The following is a 26,348-nucleotide window of genomic DNA, read 5'->3' as shown; positions in this document are numbered from 1 at the left end:
TTGAAAAAACGTGTTCTTAGATGTCCGCCATTTTGGATTGTTGGGGGGGTGGGGGTGAAAAGAAAATCGGTCTTTTGCATAATTCACCGTTAATTAAAGATCCCATACTACACTGCTACCAAATTTCAAGTCTCTAGCACGTCTCTAAACGAATCAGATGAGCATACCAAAGTCTTTAAATTTCAATGTCATTCCCCATAAGAATAACATGGGGCTCGTAAAAGTGGTAAAAACCTTTCAATTTGTTAACATTAAAATTAAGTTTTAGGGATCAAGGAGTAAAGTTACGAAAAAACACGTAAAGAGTAAAATTTGTAGTAAATTAAGGAGAATACAAAGCAATTTTTGCAAAAAGGAATTATTTAGGTATGGAAAAGTAGCAAAAACTGTTAAAGATTTGAAAGAAATTGACCAAATTTTTAAAGTAGGGCATTTTTGGAGGGTCAAGGAGTGCGATTTTCGGAAAACCCAAATAGTGTCTTGAAGGAAATTTAATTCCGAACCTACGATTTTCACTCAAATCGTTTCTAGCTCTTACCGTTTTCGAGCTATAGCCGTTTGAAAGAAACGTGTTTTGTCGTTTTCAGAGGTCCGCCATTTTGGATTTTTGGGAGAGCTGAAAATTGAAAATGGGGTTTTTGCAAATTCTACCGTTAATTTAAGATACCATACTACGTTACTACCAAATTTAAAGTCTCTAGCACGTTTCTAAACGGGAACGCGTCAAGGGCTCCCGACTGCAAAGACTCCCGACTGCAAACCCTACCGAAAGGTGACGTCACGGCCGACTACCCCTCTCTCTATCTGAGTGGAGTGGGAGAGAGTCGCTGCGGCCCCATCCCCCCAGTCCAGCCGATGGCTTACCCTCAAACGTAATTCTCTGTAGCAATCCCCCTAGGTCCAGCCGACGGCTTAACCTCCACAAGTAATTCCCTGCGGCAACGCCCCCGGTCCAGACAACGGCTTATCCTCTACACGTAATTACCACTAAATTAGCAATTTATTTTGAATCAGTTTTTACGCATACCAAGCCTTACACATATATTTCCGCGTTGAAAGATTAGAATAACTTATTAGAATTATTAAACTAGTGGTCCGAAATCTTTTTGTTGTTCATTGCAAAATATCGATGAACTGGGGCAATGATAGCAACATATAATTTATATAAAATAAATAGATAAAGTATTATGACATAGCTGTATAGAAAAACATTTAATTGACCTTAACTGATATGAAATAAAGTTTACTCCTAGTAAATAAAAAAAACTGATTATTGGGAACATATATATAGGCATATTTTAGAAAACAAAAATCAACAATTTAGTTATTGATGATATTTTTTAGTTTAATTTAAGCAAAACACAATAACTTAATTTACCTAAATATGCATATAAAAAAACAATGTGATGTGCAAGTTATGTTAAGTTAATCTAACACATGTTAGAACTTAATGAAGCAGTTAGAATTTATTTAAAGTAGCCTCCAAATTCATACAAAACAACTGTACATAGTAATTTTCATACTATTTCCATGAAAACATAAAAACATTATCTTCATAACTTAGACGCTTTAAAAAATCCAAAGCAGAGCCGCCGGAGTTGATACAACAACGGTTATAGAATATTTTTTTCTATAATCATTGGCATAGTTTTAGAATAAATAATCCATGATAAAAGGTTAGATTAAAATAAAACCTACCTCATAGTTAAGGAAAATATTATATTTGATTTCTTTGTATCAGCTGTCTGAAATTGTGAAATATGCAGTTTAGCAGTTTTTCTTGTTTACATTTAAATGTCAAAGCAAATGTAAACAAACATTGTTAGTGTTCTCATCGCAGACATGGAGACCAATCAATATTTACTTTTAAAATGTTCACCTCAGAACTTTAAAAGCCAAAGGAGCAAAGCCGACGGTCAGTATCGAAATGTGAATAGTCCTATAATGGTCCTTGGTATGGTAACTATATTTTTGTAAAATTTAAGCCCAGTTACAATATCTGACAGACTGAGAAATAAGGAAATTAATGCGTTACCAACAGACATACACACACAAATACAGAATTGGATTATGGGATTTACTACGCTTTAACCAAAGCAAATTACAAACAAAATAATTATTTGAAAGTTTTGATAGTGTCATCAAATTTTATGATAATTGTTTGAGGCCTAATCAAACTGTAAAATTGGTGTAAATCCGTTGGCAGATATATAAATAAGTAAATAAATACACAGTACACAAAACATTTATACGTTAACAATGCCAAGCTTTATAAATTCATGATGGTTTGCTAAAAAAATCTTTCACTAATGTTTTATAATTTTCATAGCATAAACTAACATTTTGGAGTCCAGACAGAAAACGCAAAAAATATACAATAAGACAATTAAATTTAATAAGAAATAAGGTGCAGCACTAACGATAACTATAGTTAAAATCTATAGTTAATATTATCAATTAATAAATAATAAACAATTAACATACACTACTTATTTCGCGTTGCTAAATACATAGGCTACATAAAGACGTTTCACTGGAGATACAGAACAAATATTTTCTATTATCAGCCATTTATTATTTGACATAAGACATACACGTTGTAATACTTTGGAGGAAATGACTCGTGTAATTTTCGGTGCTCTATTTTCCTACGGGAATGCAGCATATATTGGCATATTGGCATCACTGATAGACAAATAGAACAGAAATTAAGATGAGTTTCGTTCCTGATTTATTTGTTTTTTATTTAGATAAGTATTAAAAATTCCTCATGCCCAGGCTACCTAGTACTGTAAAATCTTTCCTTTTCATAACAAAATTTTACTGTAATAATTTGTTGGACATATATAATCTTGAATAATTAATTGATCTGTTTTACTAACGATTATAGAATCCCCATGTCTTACCATAAATGACACAGTATTAGAAATAATAAACCCCCCCCCCAATTAGTAAAAAAAAACTTATGAATTATTTAGAGATTTTTATTGGTTGAAATAAGCTTTGTGACGTTGAATATCACCATAGGCTATAGTCAATAAAATCACAGTTTTCTGTTGAAGCTTCCACCGGGTTACGTTAAAAAGTCAGAGCAAAATTTAAACTCATTGTCTTTTATTGTTTTCATTATTACAATAAAATAATTATATTCAATAGCCAACATTCGGTTCAATCAGTTTATTGGTTTACACGTGGTATTCATACTTACTCACAAATGTAAACACTTTCCCAATAATGTCTAAATTGGCTTAAAACTATGTTCAAATCTGATTAGAAAATGTATTGCTAATTTAGTGGGAATGACCAATATAAAAAACGCAGGAGACAAGGCTAATATTTTAACAATTTTATTTTAATCTTCAGAGGAAAAAATATAGGTCCATGGCATGCTTAACAAATCTGATTTAAAACAATTATATCGTTAATTTAGTGGGAATCAACAACATCAAAATCACGGACGAAAACTCAAATTTCCCCACTTTACCCGGAGTCATAGTTCTGTAGGGGTTTTCGTGTGGAGGACAAGCCAGCGGCTGGACTGGGGGGGGGGGGGTGTTGCCGCAACGACTCTCTCCCACTCCACTCAGATAGAGAGAGGGGTAGTCGGCCGTGACGTCACCGTTCGGTAGGGTTTGCAGTCGGGAGTCTTTGCAGTCGGGAGCCCTTGCTATCGCACCTTCTAAACGATTCAGATGACCATAACAAAGTCATTAAATTTCAATGTTATTTTCCATAAGAATAACATGGGGCTCGTAAAAACTTTCAAATTTTAACATTAAAATTAAGTTTTGGGGTCAAGGAGTAAAGTTACGAAAAAACATGTACAGAGTAAAATTTGTAGTAAACTAAGGAGAATACAAAGCATTAATAATATTTGCAAAAGGAATTATTTAAGTATGAAAAGGTAGCGAAAACCGGTAAAAATTTGAAAGTAATTTACTAAATTTTAAAAGTAGGGCGTTTTTTGAAGATGAAGGAGTGCGATTTTCGGAAAACGCTTAAGAAGGTTTTGTAGAAAATTTAATTCCTGTTCATGAAAATTCTTTCAAATCGTTCCTAGCTCTTACCGTTTCCGAGCTATAGCTGTTTGGAAAAAACGTGTTTTGTCGTTTTCAGAGGTCCGCCATTTTGGATTTTTGGGGGGGTTAACATTTGCAAATGGGACTTTTGCAAATTCTACCAGTAATGTAAGATCTCATACTACAATACTACTAAGTTTCAAGGCTCTAGCACGTTTTTAAACAATTCATATGACCATACCAAAGTCATTAAATTTCTATCTTATTCTCCACAAGAATAACATGGGGCTCGTAAAAGTGGCAAAAAAACCTTCAAACTTTGAGATTAAAATTAAGTTTTGGGGGTCAAGGAGTAAAGTTACGAAAAAACATGTAATGAGTAAAATTTAAAGTAAAGTAAGGAGAATACAAAGCAATAATAAGTTTGGCAAAAAAAAAATTATTTAATTAAGAAAAAATAGCGAAAACCGGTAAAAATTTAAAAGAAATTGACCAAATTTTTTAAGTAGGGCATTTTTGGAGGGTTAAGGAGTGCGATTTTCGGAAAACCCAAATAGTGTCTTGTAGAAAATTTAATTCCTGTTCATGAAAATTTTTTCAAATCTTTTCTAGCTCTTACCGTTTTCAAGCTATAGCCCTTTGAAAAAAACGTTTTGTTGTTTTCAGAGGTCCGCCATTTTGGATTTTTCGGGGGGGTTAAAATTTGAAAAAGGGACTTTTGCACATTTTCCCCTTAATTTAAGATACCATACTACGTTATTACCAAATTTCAAGTGTCTAGAACGTTTCTAAGTGGTTCAGATGAGCATACCAAAGTCGGCAATTTTCAATGTTATTTCCCATAAGAATAACATGGGGGGGGGGAATTGGAAATTTCGGGGGGGTTGAAATTTGAAAATGCGACTTTTTAGATTTTTCCCGGGGGTTTGGGCACTAGACCTACGACCACCGAAAATTTCAAGTCTCTAGCTCATCTAGAAGTGGTCAGTAATGTTTATGTTTTTAATAATTTGTGATATTGTGTTAATCTTTAAAAATTTACTTTTTACATTTTTTAGGTGCAGTGGTAGAACAGAATGGCTATGGAAGATGTGTAATACTATACTGTTTATACTATACTACATCTATAATACTATAGCATACTGTAAATATAAAGTACCAAATTCTTTCAAGCCTTATCCTCCCCCATTGCAAAGCAAAGCTAGAGTATAAGTGCAATAAGCATTTTATACCTTATACGCCAACCCCATACGAAGAACGGGTACTCTGCTAGTATTAAATAAAAAGCACAAAAGGGAAATTAATAGTACAGAAAAAAGGTAAATATAATGAGTAGTGACACCCCCAGAAGGTTTTGAGAGTGATTTTTTGAGTGATGGAGCTCCTTTTATAAATTATGTCCATCAGTAATTTATATAGTGCAGGTTTATACTGACCTTTTTGGCTCATTGTAAAAATCTCAGTAATAACAGTGTTAAATAATCAAATGAAAATGCTTCTTTATTGAGGCGAACTTAGGACCTCATGGTCCTTTCTTACAGTTAACCTCTAATAAACTAATAATAACAACAAAATAATAACAAAAATACAATAAAGTTTGTAACATAACTAGTAATAAAATAGCATGAATCTATTCATCTTCCCTAACATACAGTCACACACACATACACCCTCTGCTGCATCTAGACCTAACGCACGCCATCCGGTCAAGGTAATATTCTTTCAGCGCCACCATCAGTCGGGATCGGTTTTCTATAGATTTGATGGGTAGAGGCATGGAGTTCCATAGGCGGCATGCTGTTACTAAAAATAAAAATGATTTATTATAAACAGTTGTTCTGTGATGAGGAATGTGAAGCGTGGACGAGCCAGAGTGGGTATCCCTTGCGCCTCTTCCATTCAAAAATTTAAAATTCTTTGCAAGATATTTTGGAATTCTAAGATTGATGGCTGAATGAGTAATGGAAAGTATTCGTATTTTTCTGACGTCCTCTAATTTAAAAATTGAGCCTAAGATTGAACAAGAATCAAACACAATAATTTTGTACACGTTGTAATTTTGTTGCCAAAGCCAAAGTCATATCATTAATCACAGTGTTGCAGTAGTGCAAACACTTTTTTAAAGTGCTTAACACCGCGTCAGTCCAGTCCAATGTGCGGTTTAGAGTCAAACCAAGACTTTTAGCGAATTTCCCTATAGGGAAGTAGCTATTACCGTAGGTCTCATGGTAAGACCTAAGCCCGGGACCGATTTACTTTTTCCTTTTGATGTCCCCAGAGGCCAAAAACACCATTCGTTCAAATTTTTATATATATATATATATATATATGTGTCCATCCGCACGATAACTTGAGTAATTTTTGTCCGATTTTGATAACATTTGGTTTGAAGGTGTAAGGCGGGATAAACTTGAATGAGTTCGCGAACCAGCATGATCGGACTATGGGAACGGGGGTTTATGGGGGGTTTTATGGGGTAAAAATAGGGTTTTCCCATTTTTGACCCTAAAAACACAAAATTTCACAATTTCTTTTTTAACCATTTTGTAGAGCTTAAAAAAACAAATAATTTAGTATATTGAAGCGTTATTATGCGCCTAATTGTTACGGAGAAAATTCAAAAAAATTGTAATTTTGAAATTCCCATGTTATTCTAATGGAGAATAAGTCAACTGTTGTTGTTTGCTTGTTTATGAACATATTTTGATCAAATTTGGAAAATACATTAATTTCTTACTAAACCACAGTACCTTTTAATATTTTACATTTAAAAAAAACTTTTTACCCTCCCTGTTGCAGCAAACCTAGTACTCATTAAACTAACTCTGTTTAAATTGGGAATAAATGTGATATTTTTAAGGAGACATTTTAGTTTAAATATAATCAGGCAAATGGAAATTCGCTAAGTCTGCAGGTTTGCTGCGGCGGGGGTATTTACTTTGTCCTGGTATTCCGTGGTGGTTCTGTTTACAGTGATTTTTGGTAAATAGTCTAAGTCCACTTTGTTGAGTAACCGTGAGTGACCTATGATGATTGGCTTTGTTTTGTCAGGATTGAGTCTAAGTCCGTTCTTTTCTGCCCATTGAACAATTCTGTTGATGTTGTGATTCATCATGTTTATAGTTTCATTTGCATCGCTCACTTTAAAATGAGAATAGATTTGCAAGTCATCAGCGTACAAATGAAACTTTGCGTGGTGTAGAACTGTACTGATGTCATTGATGTAAATGGTAAAAAGCAGAGGACCAAGAATTGAACCCTGGGGAACTCCGCAGGGAACATGTCTCCAGTCGGACGTCAAGTTGTCATGAGAAACACACTGCTTTCGGCTCTGAAGATATGATCTCATCCATTTTAGTGAATTATCAGAGAAACCTAACAGTTTGAGTTTGGCTAGAAGAATGCTATGGTTTACGGTGTCGAAGGCTTTACTAAAGTCAAATAATGTTAAGATAGTACATTGGCTACGATCCATAGCAAATCGTATGTCATCAGTTACATGAAGCATTGCCGTTTCAGTACTGTAAGATTTACGAAAACCTGATTGAAAGCTATTGAGGATGTTGTTTTGTACCAAGAAGTCAGAAACTTGGGAGTGAATGACTCTTTCTAGTGCCTTAGAAAGAGCGGGAAGAATGCTAATTGGTCTGTAGTCTTGCGGAAGCGATGGGGATGAGTTTTTATTCAAATGACGGACTAGCGCAGACTTCCACTTTTCTGGGAAAATACCTGATCTTAGTGAAGTATTAAATATGAAAGTTAATGTTGGGAGGAGACAGGAGAGCAAACAAGATACGTTTAATTAAAGAAATTGGGATTCTGTCAGAACCAGTGGCGTCAGACGTAACCGCCTTATAGCCTTCTAAACATCGATTTGCAATATTGGTTTGAAGTTAAATTGAGTGATGGAATTTGGCAAATGGCGTAACTCTGTTAAATGGTTCTGAACTATTTTACCGTTTGTCTGTGATGAAACTGTTAAAAAATAATCATTTAAATCGTTCAACGGAATTGATATGGGGACAATGTTAACTTGCTTTCCAAATCCAAAACATTTTATATTACGCCAGCAAATAGCAGAGGATTGCTTTCCTTCAGAAAACAATCTATTAACAAATTGGAGTCGAGCATTACGTAAATGTTGTTTTACTTGATTTCTAAGCTGGCGATATTGGGCCATGAGCCCTTGATCCCTAGTTCTTTTGACTCTGCGATGGACTGAGTCCCGCGGAGCCATTAAACCAATTATCACATCATTAATCCAAGGAACGGAGCGACTTTTACTAACCCTACGGTTGACAATTGGAGCGTGTTTGTCATATAATTTTAAAATGGTTTCATTAAGTGAATCGACCATATCATCAACTGACTCCAGGGTATGTATGGAGTGCCAAGGCGTTAAATTTACATCAGACAAAAAATTTGCTTCATTAAAATTTCTAAAATCTCTGTAAGATATGAGTTTTTCTTCGGGCTTGGGAGCTCTCGTGGCAAGGGCACAATAAATAAGGTCATGTCGAGAAATGGCAGGGACTGGAAACTGGCCATGATGAACTGAAAATTCGGGATCACTTAGAATAATAAGGTCTAGTAATGTATTAGCTTCAGCAGTGTGATGGGTTGGGTCCAGTGGTAGTATCGTCAAGTTGCAAGAGTCAAACATGTTTGTCAGTTGTCTGCAATCGTAACGTCCAGGTTTGAGTAAGTCACAGTTAAAGTCACCCATGATCACGACACGACTAGGGAGTATTTTCAAAGTCGGCCAAATGCCCCACTCCTGGAGGACGGTAACATGTCCCCAGGAGAAGAGCATCCGAACCAGACAAACGAATTTCCAAAAAAATAAATTCAGGTTTAGCAGAGTACTCACCCGGGGACTCGTACAACTGCCTGGCTTGCAAACCATCTTTCACATAAACGGCCACGCCCCCACCTGTTTTTCCTTAGCAATTGTTTCTGAAAACGGAATAGCCAGACAGTGCGATCAACCCAGGCGAAATACTCGGCTTCAACCAAGTCTCTGAAACTGCAATGATTTCAAAATTTTGAGTCCGAAATATTGCTCTGACTTTGTCAATATGTTTTGTGAGAGATTGAGCATTGATGTGAGCAGCTTTGAATTGTTTGGCAAAGGGAGCAAGGTTGTTGATAAGTATCTGGGCATTATCAGTGGGAGAGGAGTGGGCTGGGGAGGGGTCACTGAGGCAACGCTATGCAGGTCCGCTATCCTGGACCTACAGCTCGGACCCGCGGCGAGGCGCCGATGATGCGCACCGGCATAGCTGCAACAGACACATTCACACACACACACATACTTGGGACGTAATACATCGTAATTAAAATAACTAAGCTAATAAAATAAAGCAATTTCTCTATCACTACTGAGGAATAAACGCAATTAACATTCAGCTTCTTGCATAAGTTAAAATTTAAAAATGATAAAATAATAACTTGACTTGATAAGACTTTTAAAACAGAAATTTAAGATATTTTACAAAACAAACAAATTTTTTGTATTCGTACAATTCCATAAATAGTTGTTTAATAGTATTAAATATGTCTTGTTGGTGTGCTATGTCTTAACGATTCTAATTAAGCCAATTCCTAATTTTGAAACAAAAATCTTTAAATAAATTGTAATAAACGTGATAACTTCATTGTAGTTGTTAGCTTCCGGATTGCCAAATAATATTAGAAAAGGTTTAAATACCTGCTATAAAGCAATCCAATTTTGTTGTTAGCACAACTAGTTTCGGTGCAGTCTGGACTCAAACTCCGCCGGGTTAGCGTCATCTGTTTTCTTAACTGATCAGTTACCATAAATGTCTCGTATTCGTGTTTGTGTCGTGTTTAAATGTTTATTTATTTTCGTGTAAATATGACGCTCTTCGTATGAAGAAAGAAAACTGTCCTTGTGCAGCCTGATGATGGTGTCACACAGACACCGAAACTAGTTGTGCCAACAACAAAATTGGATTACTTTATAGCAGGTATTTAAACCTTTTCTAAACGTGATAAGCTAACTTTTAAGCTATATGTACCAAATACAACTGCAACTGTACTTTTTTCTGTAAAGACAACTGTTGTTATGAAAACCTGACAAAATCTGCATTTATTAGAAACTAAATTAATAAAACCAAAAACAAAACTTGACACTAAAAATGTTGCATTATGATTGGTAATTTAGATACAGAAAATAAAAATGGTAAAAATGTTAAGACTGTTAAGAGCTTACGTTACTTTATACTAGTGGGATTTAATTAATTTAGTATAGATGCAGATACTCTAAACTCTAATTCTGAGAATGCATGTCTTATCAATAATGTACCACCCATTTTCACTTTAGAGCTAATAGACATGGCCGAAGAAGAGAAGTTGGCTTCAAAAGTGCGTTCAATGTCCAGTTATTCCGACCACCGAGGTGATCAGAGGCCAGCGTACCATGGAGACCTGATACGTTGCTATGCTCATATAGCTTCAGAGCAAAACTTTGCTACCAGAGCTAACACCCTGCAGGAATATTGCCGCATCAACAGAGAGGTAAACCTATTAAACTTTGACTCTCCATAGGGGTGTTTTGATAGGCCAACGAAAATAAACTAAAGTTGTAATTAAGATTTAGTAATTGATTCAGACAAATTAGTTACAATGTACAAAACAGTAACACGTTAACAAATAATGTCATGTTGATAATTATTGATTAAAGATCCTGGTTGTGCTAATTTAATACGAAAAATTATTCTTAGCATCATCCCTACTATACCTTATAAAATCTCTTCCTTCCGCGTAAACAAAATCATCTCAACTCCATACATATACCCCTGAAGTATATGGTACACACTTTTTGTGGGTGCAGTAGAATGTAGGATATCTCATAGTAAGTAAAGCCGTGTTTATACCGTAGTTTGGAAAAAAATGTTTGGTACTTTTTGTTGCTAACACTTGTTTCTGATTCGTTTGTAACAAAAGCTTACAACAGATAGTACACTTTTCTTTGATTTTGTTGAAACAATTTATTCACCACTAGTGAACCCGTGCGGCTCAACGCGCCGCAAAATAACATACAAATTTATTTAAAAAATTCATCGTGTTATATATTAGCTCTAAATCGAAAATAAAATACAGTAATGAAGCCTTAGAAGGAAAGCTGTTCAACCACTTTCTAGCTGTATATGTCTTATATTTAGTAAATTAATAAGTTATCAAGTATTTTATAGTTATTTTTGTAAAGATTTTTAAACACATTTAATAAAACATTTAATAAAACAATATGTAGCATATTTGAAGAACATAAAATTACTGCTTGAAGAAACCCCTTTTAAAAATAAACACTAAAAAATATATTTTATTCACAAAAGTACTTCCTTGAAAACTATGTTTTTAGTTGTGAAATCACCTTCAGGGAGATTACCCTGGTCAGAATTTACCGTGAAATGTTGCGTTCACCATCAAAATATGTAGTCCTACTTAAAGCAACATATAGTTGTCCATGACTGAAAACTGGTCTGGGTAAGAGCAGTGTTACTCTTTTAAGTGATTGCCCTAGTGCTTTAGTGATTGTCATTGCAAATGACAAAGCTAAAGGAAATTGGCATCTTTCCATTTTAAATAGTAAGTTTGTTTCCTACGGGCACATATTTATCCTCGGAATCAAAATATGTCCAAACTTTTTCATTTTCTGTTCGTGCATGTATTGCGTCATGATATAGCTCTGCTCGAAGTTTTGACTGTTCCCTACAAATGAAACCGAGAACAAACAGCTGATGAAGAACACCTGATTCATGTAGATGTTGTCTGTTACAGATTGTTGATAGGTGGACAGCCATCACAGGAGAGGTGGAGCTAGTGTCTGTGGCTCCGTCAGCTGTGGTGGCCAGTTCTCAGTTGGAGAGAGAGTCTTGCTTGGTAGGTGAGAAGGCTGTGGTAGCTGAGCGTACGAGTGTCAAAGCCTCCATCCTGGGTCCTCACAGCATCATCAAGCCTCGCACCAGGGTACTCAACAGTGTCCTCATGAGCGGCAGTCAAGTTGGAGAAGGGTATGTTCCATAATGTCTACCATAGGCATATTACAAAACTATAATTCTGTCTTTTGAAAACCAAAATTACTAGGAAACTTCAAAACATGAGATATAGTAATTAATTTTTATTTTGCTTAGTTATTTAGCATTAGCTTATGGCTTATGTTTGCACGTCATCTGCAGATGGGCTTTCTATGCTCACTGCTTGGTGCGTCAGAGCCTGTCAAACCTGAGATGCTTGATGAACTGCAGAATCCTATCTATGAGCTCCTCCTGAGGAAGGTGTCTACCCCTTATCATTGTTCAAAGAGTGCTTTACCTTACCTCATTCAGAGCTTTACAGTCATACAGTAGATGATCTGCAGTCTCCTCGTTCTGCCCACATTTTTTACATGTAGTATTGTAGATCCTCAAGCGAAGCAGGTGCAGTTTCAGGAAGCCATGTCCTGTGACTATTCCTGTGATCCATCTTAGTTGCCTCCTGTCTAATCGTAGAGCATTCGAGGCGACCGTCTGGGAAGGGGAGAAGAGCTTGCTTACTCTGTGGTGTTAAAGCCTAACCCATCTTTTCCTGTGTTCCTCCTGAGCCCGTAACATATTTGACTGGCATGCATACCCACGAGAAATTCCACAGAATGGCTGTTGTTCTGTACTCTCTAAAGTATTATTTAAGTTTGTTATAGCATTTCTTTCTTCTGTCTATTACAGATGGCATTGATTTTGTTACTTATTTGAATGTTTGAAACACCATGTGATGTTGATGTACAACAATGAACTAATTTGTTAGATGAAATGAGGAGCCAAAAGAATGAAGATCCCTGTCCTTTTATTGTAATTTAAATGTAAAATTCTGAAAAAGGACTCTAAAGTTTATTTGTAAGAAAAAACTATTTGTTAATTGTATCTCCCCGTTCTTGTAATTTGTGTCAAAACGTATCAAAACTAGGAATTTCCACCTGCCTTTTCCTCTTGGGTCTGTTGACATACCCGTGAGATTTCCTGTACGCAGCTTTAGAAAGCCAAGTACCCTCGGCCTCCTTCCTCTCCCTCACCTGTGTCCTCCACACACTGGAAGACCTGGCTGTCGACTTTCCTGCTCTGGAACAGATGCACTGTCATGGGTCTTCATGCTTGAATCCCACGTTGCCGCCTATGAGACAGAGCCCAGGGTTATGTCAGCACAAGTGCTTGAATCAGCGGCACAATCCACCACAGCCCTGTGCGCTTCTTCAAGCATGAGCAAGTCATTATTGGTTGGAGATCTAGCTGTAAGGGAGCTCCTGGCAAAAGCCTCTTTGCCCCTCACTGCCCTCCCCAGTTCTGGTAATTTGCCCTCCCCAGAATCCATGGGCAAGCCCTCTATGATGGAGGGGTGGGATTATGCCGAGGCGCTGACCCATCTGGGGTAGTGTCCGTAGTTTTACTGTCAGACATCATTTCCTGCTCCTAAACACACCAGTTAGCAGTTTGATGGCAGTGTTTCCCATACACTCTGCCCATCAATACCTTCTCCAGCCCCACTGCACAAATACTAGAACTGGAGGGCTGTGCAGGAGCTTTTCCTTGATCCATTCACCCCGCCTGCTGCTCAATGACACTGGGCCTGAACCACCATATAGCCTGAACACCAGTCCATCACCCCGGCCCCAGGTTCATATTATTGTGGCTGCTCCTTGACTCCAGGGCAGAAATTCAAACTGCCAGCATAGATCCGCTGCCTTTAGTAACAGTGGCACCCCGAGTAGGCTGGACACAGTACAGATTAACTAACTCACAGCGGTCTTGAGGAAAGGGTTAGGGCCCAAATCCCCCTGAGGGGCTTATGCTCGCCACCTTGTTATTTCTTATTATTTACCTTTTATTATACTGTAAAGCATTTAATATGCGGTATACAATTGAAAGAGCTATACACCATTTTATAAAATAATTTTAGAAAATATTGATGAATATTGATGAAAATATGATGGAAAAGGTCCTTTGATTTTACTGATTCAAATGGTATTTTGTTGGTTTTGATTTAAAACAATTCTTTACATTTTTCTATTGAAGAATCGGTCAAAAAGCCTGCTGTCAAACTGGCGGCTTCCATTATACCATAAGGGATTGATCCTTAGAAAATTGATCTAATTTTCAGAAGCTATTTGCAGATGCAATTTGATATGGGCAGAAGGCTGCAGATAGTAACAAAGATACAAGAAGTAACTTTAAATTAAAAGCATTGAAAGTTAAATCAAAGTCATTCATTTTAGGGAAGGATTCTAAGAATAATTTTTACATCTAAACTGAAAATATCTTAACTAAACTTAGATGATGGGTGTTGTTAGATTATTACATAGTTTTAACTAAAGGTTGTGTTGGTTGGTTGTCACAGGTGTGTTATAGTCAACTGTGTGCTTTGTGCTGATGCAGTGGTGGAAGACAGTTGTGATCTCAAGGACTGTCTGGTGGGAAGTCACATAGTTTCTGCTGGAGGTGAGATCACTTAGTATTCAGAGGAAATATTATTTAAATAACCATAAGAACACATAAAGGAAGGAAGAACAGAAATAATACCACAAACTCACATCCCTTGGAGGCTGCTTCATATTCAGTAAATTATAAAGTTTATTGTGTTGTGTTATGAGCTTTGTGTAATGCTTTGAACTCCCTTTCTTAGATGAGTTAGTTGAGTATCTGCTTCTTCTTCTTCATATAATTTCCAAGTGTTCCAAAACCAACCTCAAAATAATCTTATGATACCGGTAGTTCAAATTTTCAATTAGTATGGCTGACTTAAAACTGCTTTACTGAATGGTTCATAATGAAGAGGTTGCCTGTTTGATTCTGAACAAAAATAAGGGTCATTGATTATTTAACAACCATCTATATATTAATTACGTAAGCCGATTCTTTGCGTCAAAATTGTGGGCGACTGGGAAGTCGTAGAACGACGGGAGAGGGCTCAAATTAAAGGTCCCGTGACGGTGGGAAAAATAGTGAAATTCCCAAAATCTTAACACAAAATTAGATATAACGTAAAATGTTCTCCATAAAAATAGCATTAGAAGCCATTTACTGCTGATTTTTGTTTTCTTCAATACAGCTGATCGTGATTTATCATTAAGCAAGTAAGCTTACATTTGGATTACTCATTTGTCAGTCAATTCTGCAATGTAATGTATACTATGTAAAACCAACTATATAAAGGGATAACGTTACCCATAATAATCAAGACTTTTTAGTTATGTCAAAGTTGAAGTTGAAATAAATAATTGTTTTCAAGATTAAAGAAACAATTCAAGATTAAAAGAAGATCTTCTTTGTTTTTATTTCAAAACATATGTTAAAGATTTATTCAACACTTTTTTGTAAATTCACTAACATTTATATTTGAGATTTATTGTAGTGTTGAATCAATATTTTGTATGAAGTGGAATAACCTCAACGGTTACTCTTAGAAAACAATTTGGGAATAAAGATGAAGTAGGTTCGTACAGGTATTTGTTCATTAAGTACTTAAGTACTTTGTTAATTGCTCCAAGCAAAAAAGGTTCAAATAATATAGCCTAGAATGCACGGTAGAAAAGAAAGCACCTACCTATATACAGGGTGTCCATAAAAAACGTTTCAGGACTTTGGGAAATGAATCCCCATACTAAAAGGAAGAAAAAAGTTTATGGGAAGGTATGTCCGAAAATGCATATTAACCCAGATATCCGCCATTTTGTTTTTTATACAAAAATATTTTTATCTGTGAAGTTTTTTATTCGACGATTATGAAATTTGGTATACATGTTAATATACACAAGACCTATAATAGAAAAAATAATAAAGTTGTTCCGATTGTAAATTTCAAAATGGCGGCCGTTTGAATTTTTCTAACTTAAATAACTCAAAAACGGCTAATTCTATGAAAAAATGTCAAGAATACTTTTTTTAGCATTTTTAATTTCCTATCAAACGATACCAAGATCAAAAAGATCGGACAAAAGATAACTGAAATATAACGTTTTTTGTGTAAAAATAAGGCAAAGTTAGTAGAGGAACCCTTAATTTTTGCCTTATTTTTACACAAAAAACGTTATATTTCAGTTATCTTTTGTCCGATCTTTTTGATCTTGGTATCGTTTGATAGGAAATTAAAAATGCTAAAAAAAAGTATTCTTGACGTTTTTTCATAAAATTAGCCGTTTTTGAGTTATTTAAGTTAGAAAAATTCAAACGGCCGCCATTTTGAAATTTACAATCGGAACAACTTTATTATTTTTTCTATTATAGGTCTTGTGTATATTAACATGTATACCAAATTTCATAATCGTCGAATAAAAAACTTCACAGATAAAAATATTTTTGTATAAAAAACAAAATGGCGGATATCTGGGTTAATATGCATTTTCGGACATACCTTCCCATAAACTTTTTTCTTCCTTTTAGTATGGGGATTCATTTCCCAAAGTCCTGAAACGTTTTTTATGGACACCCTGTATAACAGTAGAACATAGAGGTAATTTCCGTTTCTTAAAACTAACAAAAAGTATTTATGTCGTGATTAGTTTCGATAACTGGGTAATGGAACACTAACCAGTCGCAAAATAGTTAGTAATCAAACGTTGATTAGGCCCTTTTTTGTAGAATATGTAAATCAATCGCACCACCACATATACTTACACTTGGCTAATAATAGTGGTTTTTTTAATGTTCATCAGAAACAAATTTAGGGTTAAGTTCTGTCAATGGGATGCCTAAACTTAAGACTAATTTTGTTAAACCTTTACAAAATGAGCATAGACTTAAGAAATAATAACTGGGTAGGGTAGGGATGCTAATTTAGCGGATTTGACCAAGAACTAAGTTTAAATATCAACACACCATTTTTTGCCTTTTCTTATTTGACGAAGACAATTTCCAATACTGTATTTCAATCGTTGAAGCCTTTTTATCAGCATTAACTAAAAAACCAAAGCTACCTTAATAAACCAATATTTATTCTTTAGCAGTTAAGCCTCTGGAATCATTAAAATTCTTGATTGAAAATAACATCAACAAAAGCAAACAAAGACAAATAACTGTTTTTTTAACACAAAATATATGTTGTACTGGGATATCTATCCTGACACATATTACTGAGTTTGTTTAAATATTACAATAATTTCTTTTCCATTTGAGCTTTTTAGGGACTTATGTCCCTACAAGCCACTAGTTGATTTTTAACTTTATAGTTAAAATGACCAATGACAAATGGTCATTGGGTTTTAATAAATAATGTTTGATCATTGGGTCCTTGCTTAAAGATAGCTGACTGTAGTAACGTAGCTACACAGTTAATCTCCTCTTAATTTTATGCACAGTCTGCATCTTAATTAAGTGATACTGTAAACAGTGCAAGAGTGCAAATGAACTTGTGATTCTTTAAATCTTTTTATTTTTGGTTTTCAATCATTATCACACTTCCTAATAGATTAGCATTCAATTGATTTTGAGGCAAGCCATGTCACTCAATTTTATTTAATTGCATTATAAAGTTCAGTGTTTCTTCTTTAGATTTTAACCACTTGCCAGTTAGTACTAGTAGTGCAGTTTGGCATTGTGCGTGATCGTTTACTGTATCTACTATACAGTACTATACCTATTGTTTATTAGGTACTAGCTGTGTGCCCGTTCTACGCACGGGGATCTTATAGTAGTCATTTGAATGTGACAATAATCACACATGTTGGGTTTTTGGACATTTGTAATTTTATTTCTTAAGTAGGTAGGCCATGTATTCTATGGAAAAGTACGGGTATCAAGGATCGTCGTCGAAAAGGTTGTTATGAATAAATAGGTAGGCGTACGTACCCAAGAGATGGGCTACGGGCCTATTGGCTGTATGGTCCAGCGATTGCATCACACGGTGAGTAGAAACAGAAAGTGACACATTGGAAAAGCGAGTTTAGCATCATCCGTATACCTCTGTTACAATCACCCACTGCAGTTGTGATTTTTTACTTTACACTTTATACAATCACCATTGAAGCGCCGTCAATGAGTGGAAACCTTGTTTGTAAGCTATTGGCGACAATCATTAAGTATCCCAGCCCTATACAACACTGATTCAAGGTCTTCTTTCTGGTTATCAAAACTCAAGAACAGTTTTATACACAAAGAATTTCTGGTTCCTGACCTGGATGATGCCTAGTTATTTAATTTTATTTACGGTTACACTATAATATTGCACTTGCGATTAATTAAATCCGTTATGTAAGAAAAACGTTTTTAATTTCACTTGGTTGGGATTTGCTTTCAAAACGTGATCGGAAATGGTTGCGGTATTTGTAAACAACATTTGTAAACATATCAGTGACAGCTAGAAAAAATAATCTTGATCCGAACAGCTGTTCGTTATTTCATAAATAAATGATTATGTGATAAAAATTGAACGAAAATTTGACAAAAATCGCACAAAACGTCATTTTTTAACGTCCGTAATTTTATTTACAAAGAAGTGAGGCCATATTTTAATGGCTAAAGACACTCTTGCCAATCCATTGAATACATTAATATGACTTGGATCTTGATAGGTACTCTCGTTTTCATGGAGAAGATTGCGTAAAATGCCATCTTGAGTGTTACAGACAGACAGACAGACAGAAATATAGATAAGACTTGTTTCTGCTTCTTTAATGTATAAAAAGTAAAAATAGCCTAAAAATATATAATTCTGAGCAATGTACAGACAAAACTCTAATTTTATTTATATAGATGGTAATTAATGTAATGTGATTAGTTTAATATCTTAAAGTATACACATGCTAATTTTGAAGAATTGTTTAATCTATATAAAAGGCAAAGCCCTCACTGACTCACTCATCACTAATTCTCTCCCACTTCCCATTTACCTAGGAGGCTGAAATTCGGTACACCGATTCTTTGGGCATTAAATAGGAAAACTAAGTAGTTTTTATTCTGATCGGGCTTTCGGGCTCCGCCCCAGTGGATCTGGTGTTTCCCATGTTAACCTTATGATTTTTACTAAATTGAAATTTTACCTTTGTCATCCAGCTCCTGATTTATTCAACTTGTTACGGCCGTTTCAGCATCACTGTGCCATCGTCGGACTGTTCAGCCAAAAGGCGTCGTTAAAACACAAAAACATATACGCGAAACTCACACATATTTGTCAAAACGGGGTATATGATTTTTCATATTTAAAAGGAATTAATGAATCTTAAGAGCTGTTTTAATTAAACAAGTTGGTTCTGTTCTATGATGTTCAATAGCATTGTTAAATAGTTTTGTTATAGTATAATATTTTAAGCTGAATGAATATTTAGTATGCAATGGAACAATGATTCAGTCTAATTTAATAATAATTTGGTCAGCTGTTTTATTTTTGGTGTTATAAATAAATGTAATAAAAAAAGAACAGAAATTTTATTCATCAGATTTTATTAAAATTACCTAACATTTGGTGCCGAAAACCCGTCGAATCATGTCAAATAAAGAACCATTATCTCGTATGACTACAAGATCCTGTACAAAAAGAGAAGAGAAAAAGGACAGTGCAGAAGTTGAAAAAGTTTGCCTTGATGTCTCTGCAAAAAGTGCACTATCCTTTCCTTCTTCTGATAGAAGATCCAATAAAAGTAAAAGTAGCAGCAGGAGGAACAGAGAAGTCGCTGATGTTATGAATGAACTCATTAAGATTCAGGAAGAGGAAACAGCTATCACAATAGCACGTGCAGAAGCTAATGCAGAAGCAAAAAGAGAAGAAGCTAGAGTAAAGGAAGAAGCTAAAAGAAAGGAGTTAGAATTGAAGAAAAGACTGATGGAAGAAAGACTATCACTAATCAATTCTAGATCGTCCTCAAGAGGTAGTAGCACTTCCAGGCGTTCTCTCGTGTCAATTGATCAACCTATACCAACGAAAGAAGCTGTTACCTTTTGGATGCAAGGTATTGAAAATGAAATGATTCCTGATGATCAAGCACAGAATTACAACACTGTGAGGGTAAGGGATGAGCCGGCTGATGACCATCTAGATGATCAGCCAAAGCCTAGGGTCAACAGGTCGGTGAGTACATCCAAAATACCTAATATGAACGCTCAAGATGAACAGTTTAAGCCTTGGGCAAATGAACCAGCAAGTTTATGGACAAGGTATGAACCGACTGATGACCATCTAGATGATCAGCCAAAGCCTAGGGTCAACAGGTCGGTGAGTACATCCAAAATACCTAATATGAACGCCCAAGATGAACAGTTTAGGCCTTGGGAAAATGAACCATCAAGGTATGAGCCGGCTGATGACCATCTAGATGATCAGTCAAAGCCTAGGGTCAAAAAGTCGGTGAGTACATTCAAAATTCCATATAGTAATGCCCAAGATGAACAGTTTACGCCTTGGGCAAATGAACCATCAAGGGATGAGCCGATTGATGACCATCTAGATGATCAGTCAAAGCCTAGGGTACAAAAATTGGTGACATCCGACATACCTAATGCTAACGCTCAAGATGAACAGTTTAGGCCTTGGGCAAATCAACCAGCAAGTAATTCCAAAATAAAATTGTTTCAAAACCCCTTTCCAGACCTATTTGAGCGGTTTGGTGTAAGGCCTCGAGATGTTAAATATGAAGAGCCTCGAGATGAAAATACCTTAACAAATCAGCTCAATACGGATGGGAAAAAGACCAATGCTAGGGTTTTGTGTAATCTCCCAGATTTCAGTGGAGATCTCAGTCAATGGTTAGCTTGGATTGCTGAGTTTAAACGCTCAACTGATATTAACCTCTTCACTGATCTTGAAAATCTTCAAAAGATACAAAGAACATTGAACGGTAAAGCAAAAGAAATTGTTTCAACACTTTTGATTTACTCAGAAAACGTGCCTGAGATCATAAATGTGTTAGAGCATCGCTTTGGAAGCCAAGAGGTTGTAACTAAGAGCCTAATTAAAGAAATGTTTTTGAGATTTGAAGTAAGGCACGAAGATCAAGATGCTTTAAGATTTCTGTGGCGGGGAGAAGAAAGTGGAAGAGTAGAAGAGTGGTGCATGGCATTATTGAATTTCGGAGCTGTCTGCTCATCATCTTATTCAATTTATGTCCATCAAACCAATTCTGAGAAGAATCTGGAGAATAGTCTAAGGGAGGATTACGATACAGCTCAGAGCCTGGTTGGTACAGGCAAGTGCTGTACTGCGTTAAGTCAGCAAGTGATAAAGTGGATCTTTGGTCAAGTGACTGTGTGTGACCAGATGTCTAATGCCACCAAGATTACATACCACAACTGTAGCAGGGAGAAATGTATCACTTTGGACAGAAACCTCGCTGAACCTGGCGGAATGTTATTTGAAGATGCACCTAAAAGAGGAGGATCAGTGTTTATGAAAATTTTAGAGTTCACAGAGAGTCAGAAGGCTTCGTCCCAGCTTGAGACAGAATATGCAAACATCGACCAGAAGATCTGGACAATTCATAAGGACGCTGACAAACACTACTCCCTGAACCAAAGGCTAGAGATCAGACAAGCAGACGTAGAAATGGCGAAGACCAGGATACAATTGTTCATGAGAGTTAGTGAGTGCAAGAAAAAAGAAAAGAAGTTTTCAAAAAAGGTTAAGCAGCTGGAAGCTAAAGTAAAAGATGTAAAAAAACCAAGAGAAAAAGAATTAAAATCTGCAGAACAAGAAAATAAACTATTACAGAAAAATGCAGAGGAAAGCAGAAATAAGTGGAAGGAAAAAGAGCAGGAGTTTGTAACGTCCAGGTCAGAAATTGAAGAATTGATAAAGAGCATTGAAAACGAACAGCAAGAAATCGAAAAATGTGTGGCTACCAATGAACAACTGAATGATAAAGAGCTTGAAGAACATACCGGGCAAGCAAATCAAGCTCATACAGATGTTAAGACGCTCCATAAGCAAGTAATGGATCAGAAAGATATTTTGTTAAAAGTGAACAGTGAGATTACAGTAACACAGAAAGACAAAGCAGCATTAGAGAAGGAAAGTGAAATGCTGCGGAAAATGATAGAGTTGCAGCACAAGATCACTAAACTGAAGTCAGACTCTGACAGTGCTAAGAATACGCTGAATGACTTCTTGAAAGCTTACAAATCGATTGAGACGGACAGACAGTTCTTTGGTCAGCCGGACGGAAAGTACGATTTCAAGACTAGTGAACTTCATCAAGTTCAGAAGCAACTGTCTATACTCAAGGAGACGAGGAACACAGATTCAAGAGGCATGTTGTCAAAAGGTGTTTATAGAAGCCACCTATCCTGGCAAAAGTGGCAAAGTCAGGATTGTCGACGTCCAAACTAAATAAGGGAATTTTCAGAAGACCTATACCAGCAAATATGTAAAACTTAATGTTTAAAATGTTGTGGCCCGGAGAAATGTTAAATAGTTTTGTTATAGTATAATATTTTAAGCTGAATGAATATTTAGTATGCAATGGAACAATGATTCAGTCTAATTTAATAATAATTTGGTCAGCTGTTTTATTTTTGGTGTTATAAATAAATGTAATAAAAAAAGAACAGAAATTTTATTCATCAGATTTTATTAAAATTACCTAACAAGCATTAAAGTTACAAGGATTACCAACAGGGTGCAGCACTATTATTTTCTTTTAATCTATGACAACAGCTAATTTGCAACCAAAAGGTGAGTGAGTGTAGCGAACGAACTTCAACTTGGAGGCGAGTTAGCGTAACGAACGAGCTAACCTGAATTTTACTATAATTTTTGGGATTCATTGTATTGTATTGCATCCAGGTTTCATTGTATTGTAGAATTTTGAGCAAATAACCTACTATGTAAGTTTACTGGAAGTTTTACTCTTTTTTAAATGTTGCTAGTTCTATTTGTTGTTCTGCAGTTTTAATTTTGTTATGATTTTTTTCATTTCCAGAAAAACATTCCAATGAAGTGCTGACAGATGACCATCTTATTGAAATTGTTTGAAGTGAGCTGCTTTTATTAATTTGTATGTAAATAAAGATTTCTATCCATTTGTTACAAGTTCACTTATTGTAGAACATTCCAAAATTAAACTGCTATTAGTTTTAAGTATCTTCTAAAATGTATGTAAATGTATGTAATCGGCATTCCCGCTAAGCTTTTTTCCAAAATCCTACAAATTAATATAAGCAACGTGTGTTTTTCTGGGATGCAATGGTGAGCTCACTGAGAAATTTACAACTACACCACTGTATTATACAAGACACAGAGCTAGGGTTTAATTCACACATTTCAAACTAATTGTTGCTTGGATACTCCATTGATGTACAAATTTATGAAAGATAGTTAGGGCCTAATTAATTATATTACTTGTGTTTTGTCTATGAAATTGTTCTAACTTATGGTTCACATGTGAATAATGACAGATCTTAAACAGATTTCAAGATGTGTAAAAAATTGTTATAAATTGTATGAAGCCCAATGTGACTGCTCAAACGGAAACTGTTACTTAAACAAAATTTGTTGTTGCCATGAAGTAGATAAATCTCCCAATAGGAAAAAAGAAGATAAAAATAAAGATGGATCCAAGATATGCACAATATGCTGTTCTGTAAAGAAAGCAGTCAATAACACAAATAGCACAAGACAAAAATGTGTATGCTTTAATATGAGAGAATCCAATGAAAAAGATTTGTGCAAAGTGTGTTTTTGTATACTTAAAGACTGTATTTGCAAAGACAATAAAAGTAAAAGTGTTTCGGAAACTCTGAGACCAAGAAAATTGTGTGAAGATTTACCATTGTATGATGAAAACTCTCATTTGCTCGGTTATATCAAGAAAGGATCTATAATTGATGAACCATTTTGTGGTAAAAGTTGGGACAGTGAGCTTCAGGCAAGGCTAAGATAATATATTTACTTATTTTAAGTACATTTAAGACTCAAATTAAAAGTGAAGGATCAAACAACCATGTGTTGTTGAACCTTTCAGTTTTGTCTTTGACTAAAGTATCAGAACAAAACACTACCACTTTAAGCCCTAAAATCTGATATGTTGGCCATCTAGAGTAACATACGCAAGCCTTCACTTTTACAGCTACGGAAGTACAACTCAACAAACTTTAGAACTACAACGGTATGATTAGGTTTTGGATTGACCAGTCTATGGTGTTGTCTTCCTGGCCAGGAGACTGCACTGTTGTAGATCAAGTGTTCAAATATTTTGTCACAGTCAGAGTATGGTGGGAGAAGTTCTTTATGAGTTGCATATCAGAGCAGGTATTTGAGAACCTTTTAGTTTTTGCTAACCCTTACTGTGTGTGTCTAGTCTACCAAACACTTCAGTGCATAGTAGTTGACATTTTGTTTTCATGTAATGTGTTGTCCTAAATGAGACATGAGGCATTAAATCAAATCAATGAATAATGTTTGGTACTTAAATAGTTTAGGACATTAATTTACAATGTAACCAAATTGCAAAAAAATACTACTTTTTTTAGATCTCTTCTAACCCAGGCCCAGGAGGATGGCCTAAGTCACGCAATGGTGTATCTGAGCAACAGCAGATGTGTATGGCCAGTTGTCGCTATGCGGAAGGTGTGCGTAGAGAGAGCCGATTATTAGCTACAAGTGTGCCTCGGTGGACCACTAGGTCTGCCTTCGACCATGCAACGGTGCCACCTCGACAAAAATCGCCTACTATGCGCCAAGTTAAGAAAAAAACATGTGCCTGTGGAAATTAAATACTTTTAATCAACCCATCCGTCGACTTGATCAATATCATATTGTAAAATTACCTCTGCCGCAGCAAACTTGCAGACCAAGTCATTCCTATTTACCTGGTTACATGTTTACTAAAATATTCCCTTTTATTTTTGATTTAAATCCATATATATTTTATATAATTTGAAACTGTTTTTCTTTGTCACAGCTAATTTGAGAGAACGGCTGGGCGTAGAAACTTGTTAGGGGTGTCTAAAGAATGGTCTTGGTCTGTAGATGAGCATCAAAGGAGAAAAAGAGTAAATTACCTTGGGGCTCTCCCCCAATGGCCTTTAAAATTCCCATCCCATGTAATTCTTATGGAGGAAAAAACATAGTTTTTATCACAGCTAATTTGAGAGAACGGCTGGGCGTCGAAACTTGGTAGGGGTCTCTAAAGAAAGGTCTTGGTCTGTAGATGAACCATCAAAAGAGTAACGAGGTAAATTTCCTTGTGGCTCTGCCCCATTGGTCTTTAAAGTTCCCTCCCCAGATTTGTTTACATTATGACCATATGGATAATTTTACACTACTTTTTATTGAAACCGCTGATAAGATTTTATAAGAATTTACTGAATCCGTCAAAGTAATATATTTACATAGTTGGAAACATAATAATTTGCATTATTACAATATTTTGTATTGTGTAAGTTACTAAGTTGTTGTGCAGTTTACAGTTTTTATTTAATTTACCCTGTTAGGAAACATTTCTCTATACAGACCAATAACAAAGAGGTTAACAAGGCTTGATGATGAATATTCCCAACAAGAAAGGCAAGAACATTTAAGGTAATTATGAACCTAGGCTAATAATTGGATTTTGACAAACCTTTGGACTCTTCAGCTGAATTAGGCGATCCTAGGCATTCTTTTCCTCTGGCACTATTGGGGCAAATGCCATTTTGACCCCGAAATTTGTTTTAAGGTTGTCAAACACGTCAACAACGGGATGACCAAAAAGCTATTATTTATTATTTTGTTAACTTTATGTTCATTTCAGTAGGTTATGTGGGTATTTTACCTACCGGTACGTAAGTGTTAAATTGACAATAACAGTTAATCAAACTGAACCAAACCTAACCTAAAAATTCAAGGATATATCCTAACCTAACCAAACATCTTGTACGTTGACAAGTTCCTTTGATTTCTTAAAAGCCATGTAGAAGGTGTCGTTTGTTATACAAATTCGTGACTGCATTAAGTCCTTTGAAATTAGGTTGGATTAGGTAAAATTAATCTTCAAAATCTAAACTAACTTCAAACCCCTTAATACAACCCGAATTTGCATATCGATCGATCTATTTTACTCACATGCCTAAATATGGCAAACTAAAACGGTAATCTCGGGATGAAAACCACATTTCCCCCAAAAGTTCCTAAGATCGCCTAATTTAGCTAAAGAATGCAGAATATTGTAAACATTGCTTGAGTAGCATAAATTTATGAATACCAAATTTAATTTAAAGCCAATCAAAGAAACTCAGAACATCCAGCCTTCAACCGTCTATGTCAAGGCAGCCAACTGAGATAGACATGCATTTGAATTTGGATTGTGGCATTTCGGTTATTACTTTTGAGCTAACAGATGCCCACGACGAAGAAGATGTTTATTGTGTTCCAATC

General features: G+C 35.5%; 1 protein-coding gene across 2 annotated transcripts in view; it reads left to right on the top strand.

Annotated features, from left to right (window-relative positions):
* Positions 1-24,714, top strand: part of LOC129001456 (translation initiation factor eIF-2B subunit gamma) — a 64,843-nt gene extending 40,129 nt beyond the window's left edge. Inside the window, exons 8-12 of one of the 2 annotated variants that reach the window (XM_054428749.1) lie at positions 10,366-10,559; positions 11,823-12,055; positions 14,409-14,509; positions 22,915-22,968; positions 24,464-24,714. In XM_054428749.1, coding sequence (XP_054284724.1) covers positions 10,366-10,559; positions 11,823-12,055; positions 14,409-14,509; positions 22,915-22,967 — 581 coding nt within the window. In that variant the 3' untranslated portion in view covers position 22,968; positions 24,464-24,714. Of the gene's footprint in view, positions 1-10,365; positions 10,560-11,822; positions 12,056-14,408; positions 14,510-22,914; positions 23,025-24,463 lie in introns of those variants that run through there. The other variant, XM_054428758.1, reaches the window with a different exon arrangement.
* The last annotated feature ends 1,634 nt before the right edge of the window (positions 24,715-26,348 follow it).

The sequence above is a fragment of the Macrosteles quadrilineatus genome, unplaced genomic scaffold (genome assembly GCF_028750875.1).
Source record: "Macrosteles quadrilineatus isolate MER2022 unplaced genomic scaffold, UCM_ALF_1.0 Scaffold_1__1_contigs__length_201487025, whole genome shotgun sequence".
NCBI classification, from domain to species: domain Eukaryota; kingdom Metazoa; phylum Arthropoda; class Insecta; order Hemiptera; family Cicadellidae; genus Macrosteles; species Macrosteles quadrilineatus.
The sequence above is the reverse complement of the archived record's forward strand: the minus strand, read 5'-3'. Positions and strand labels throughout refer to the sequence as shown.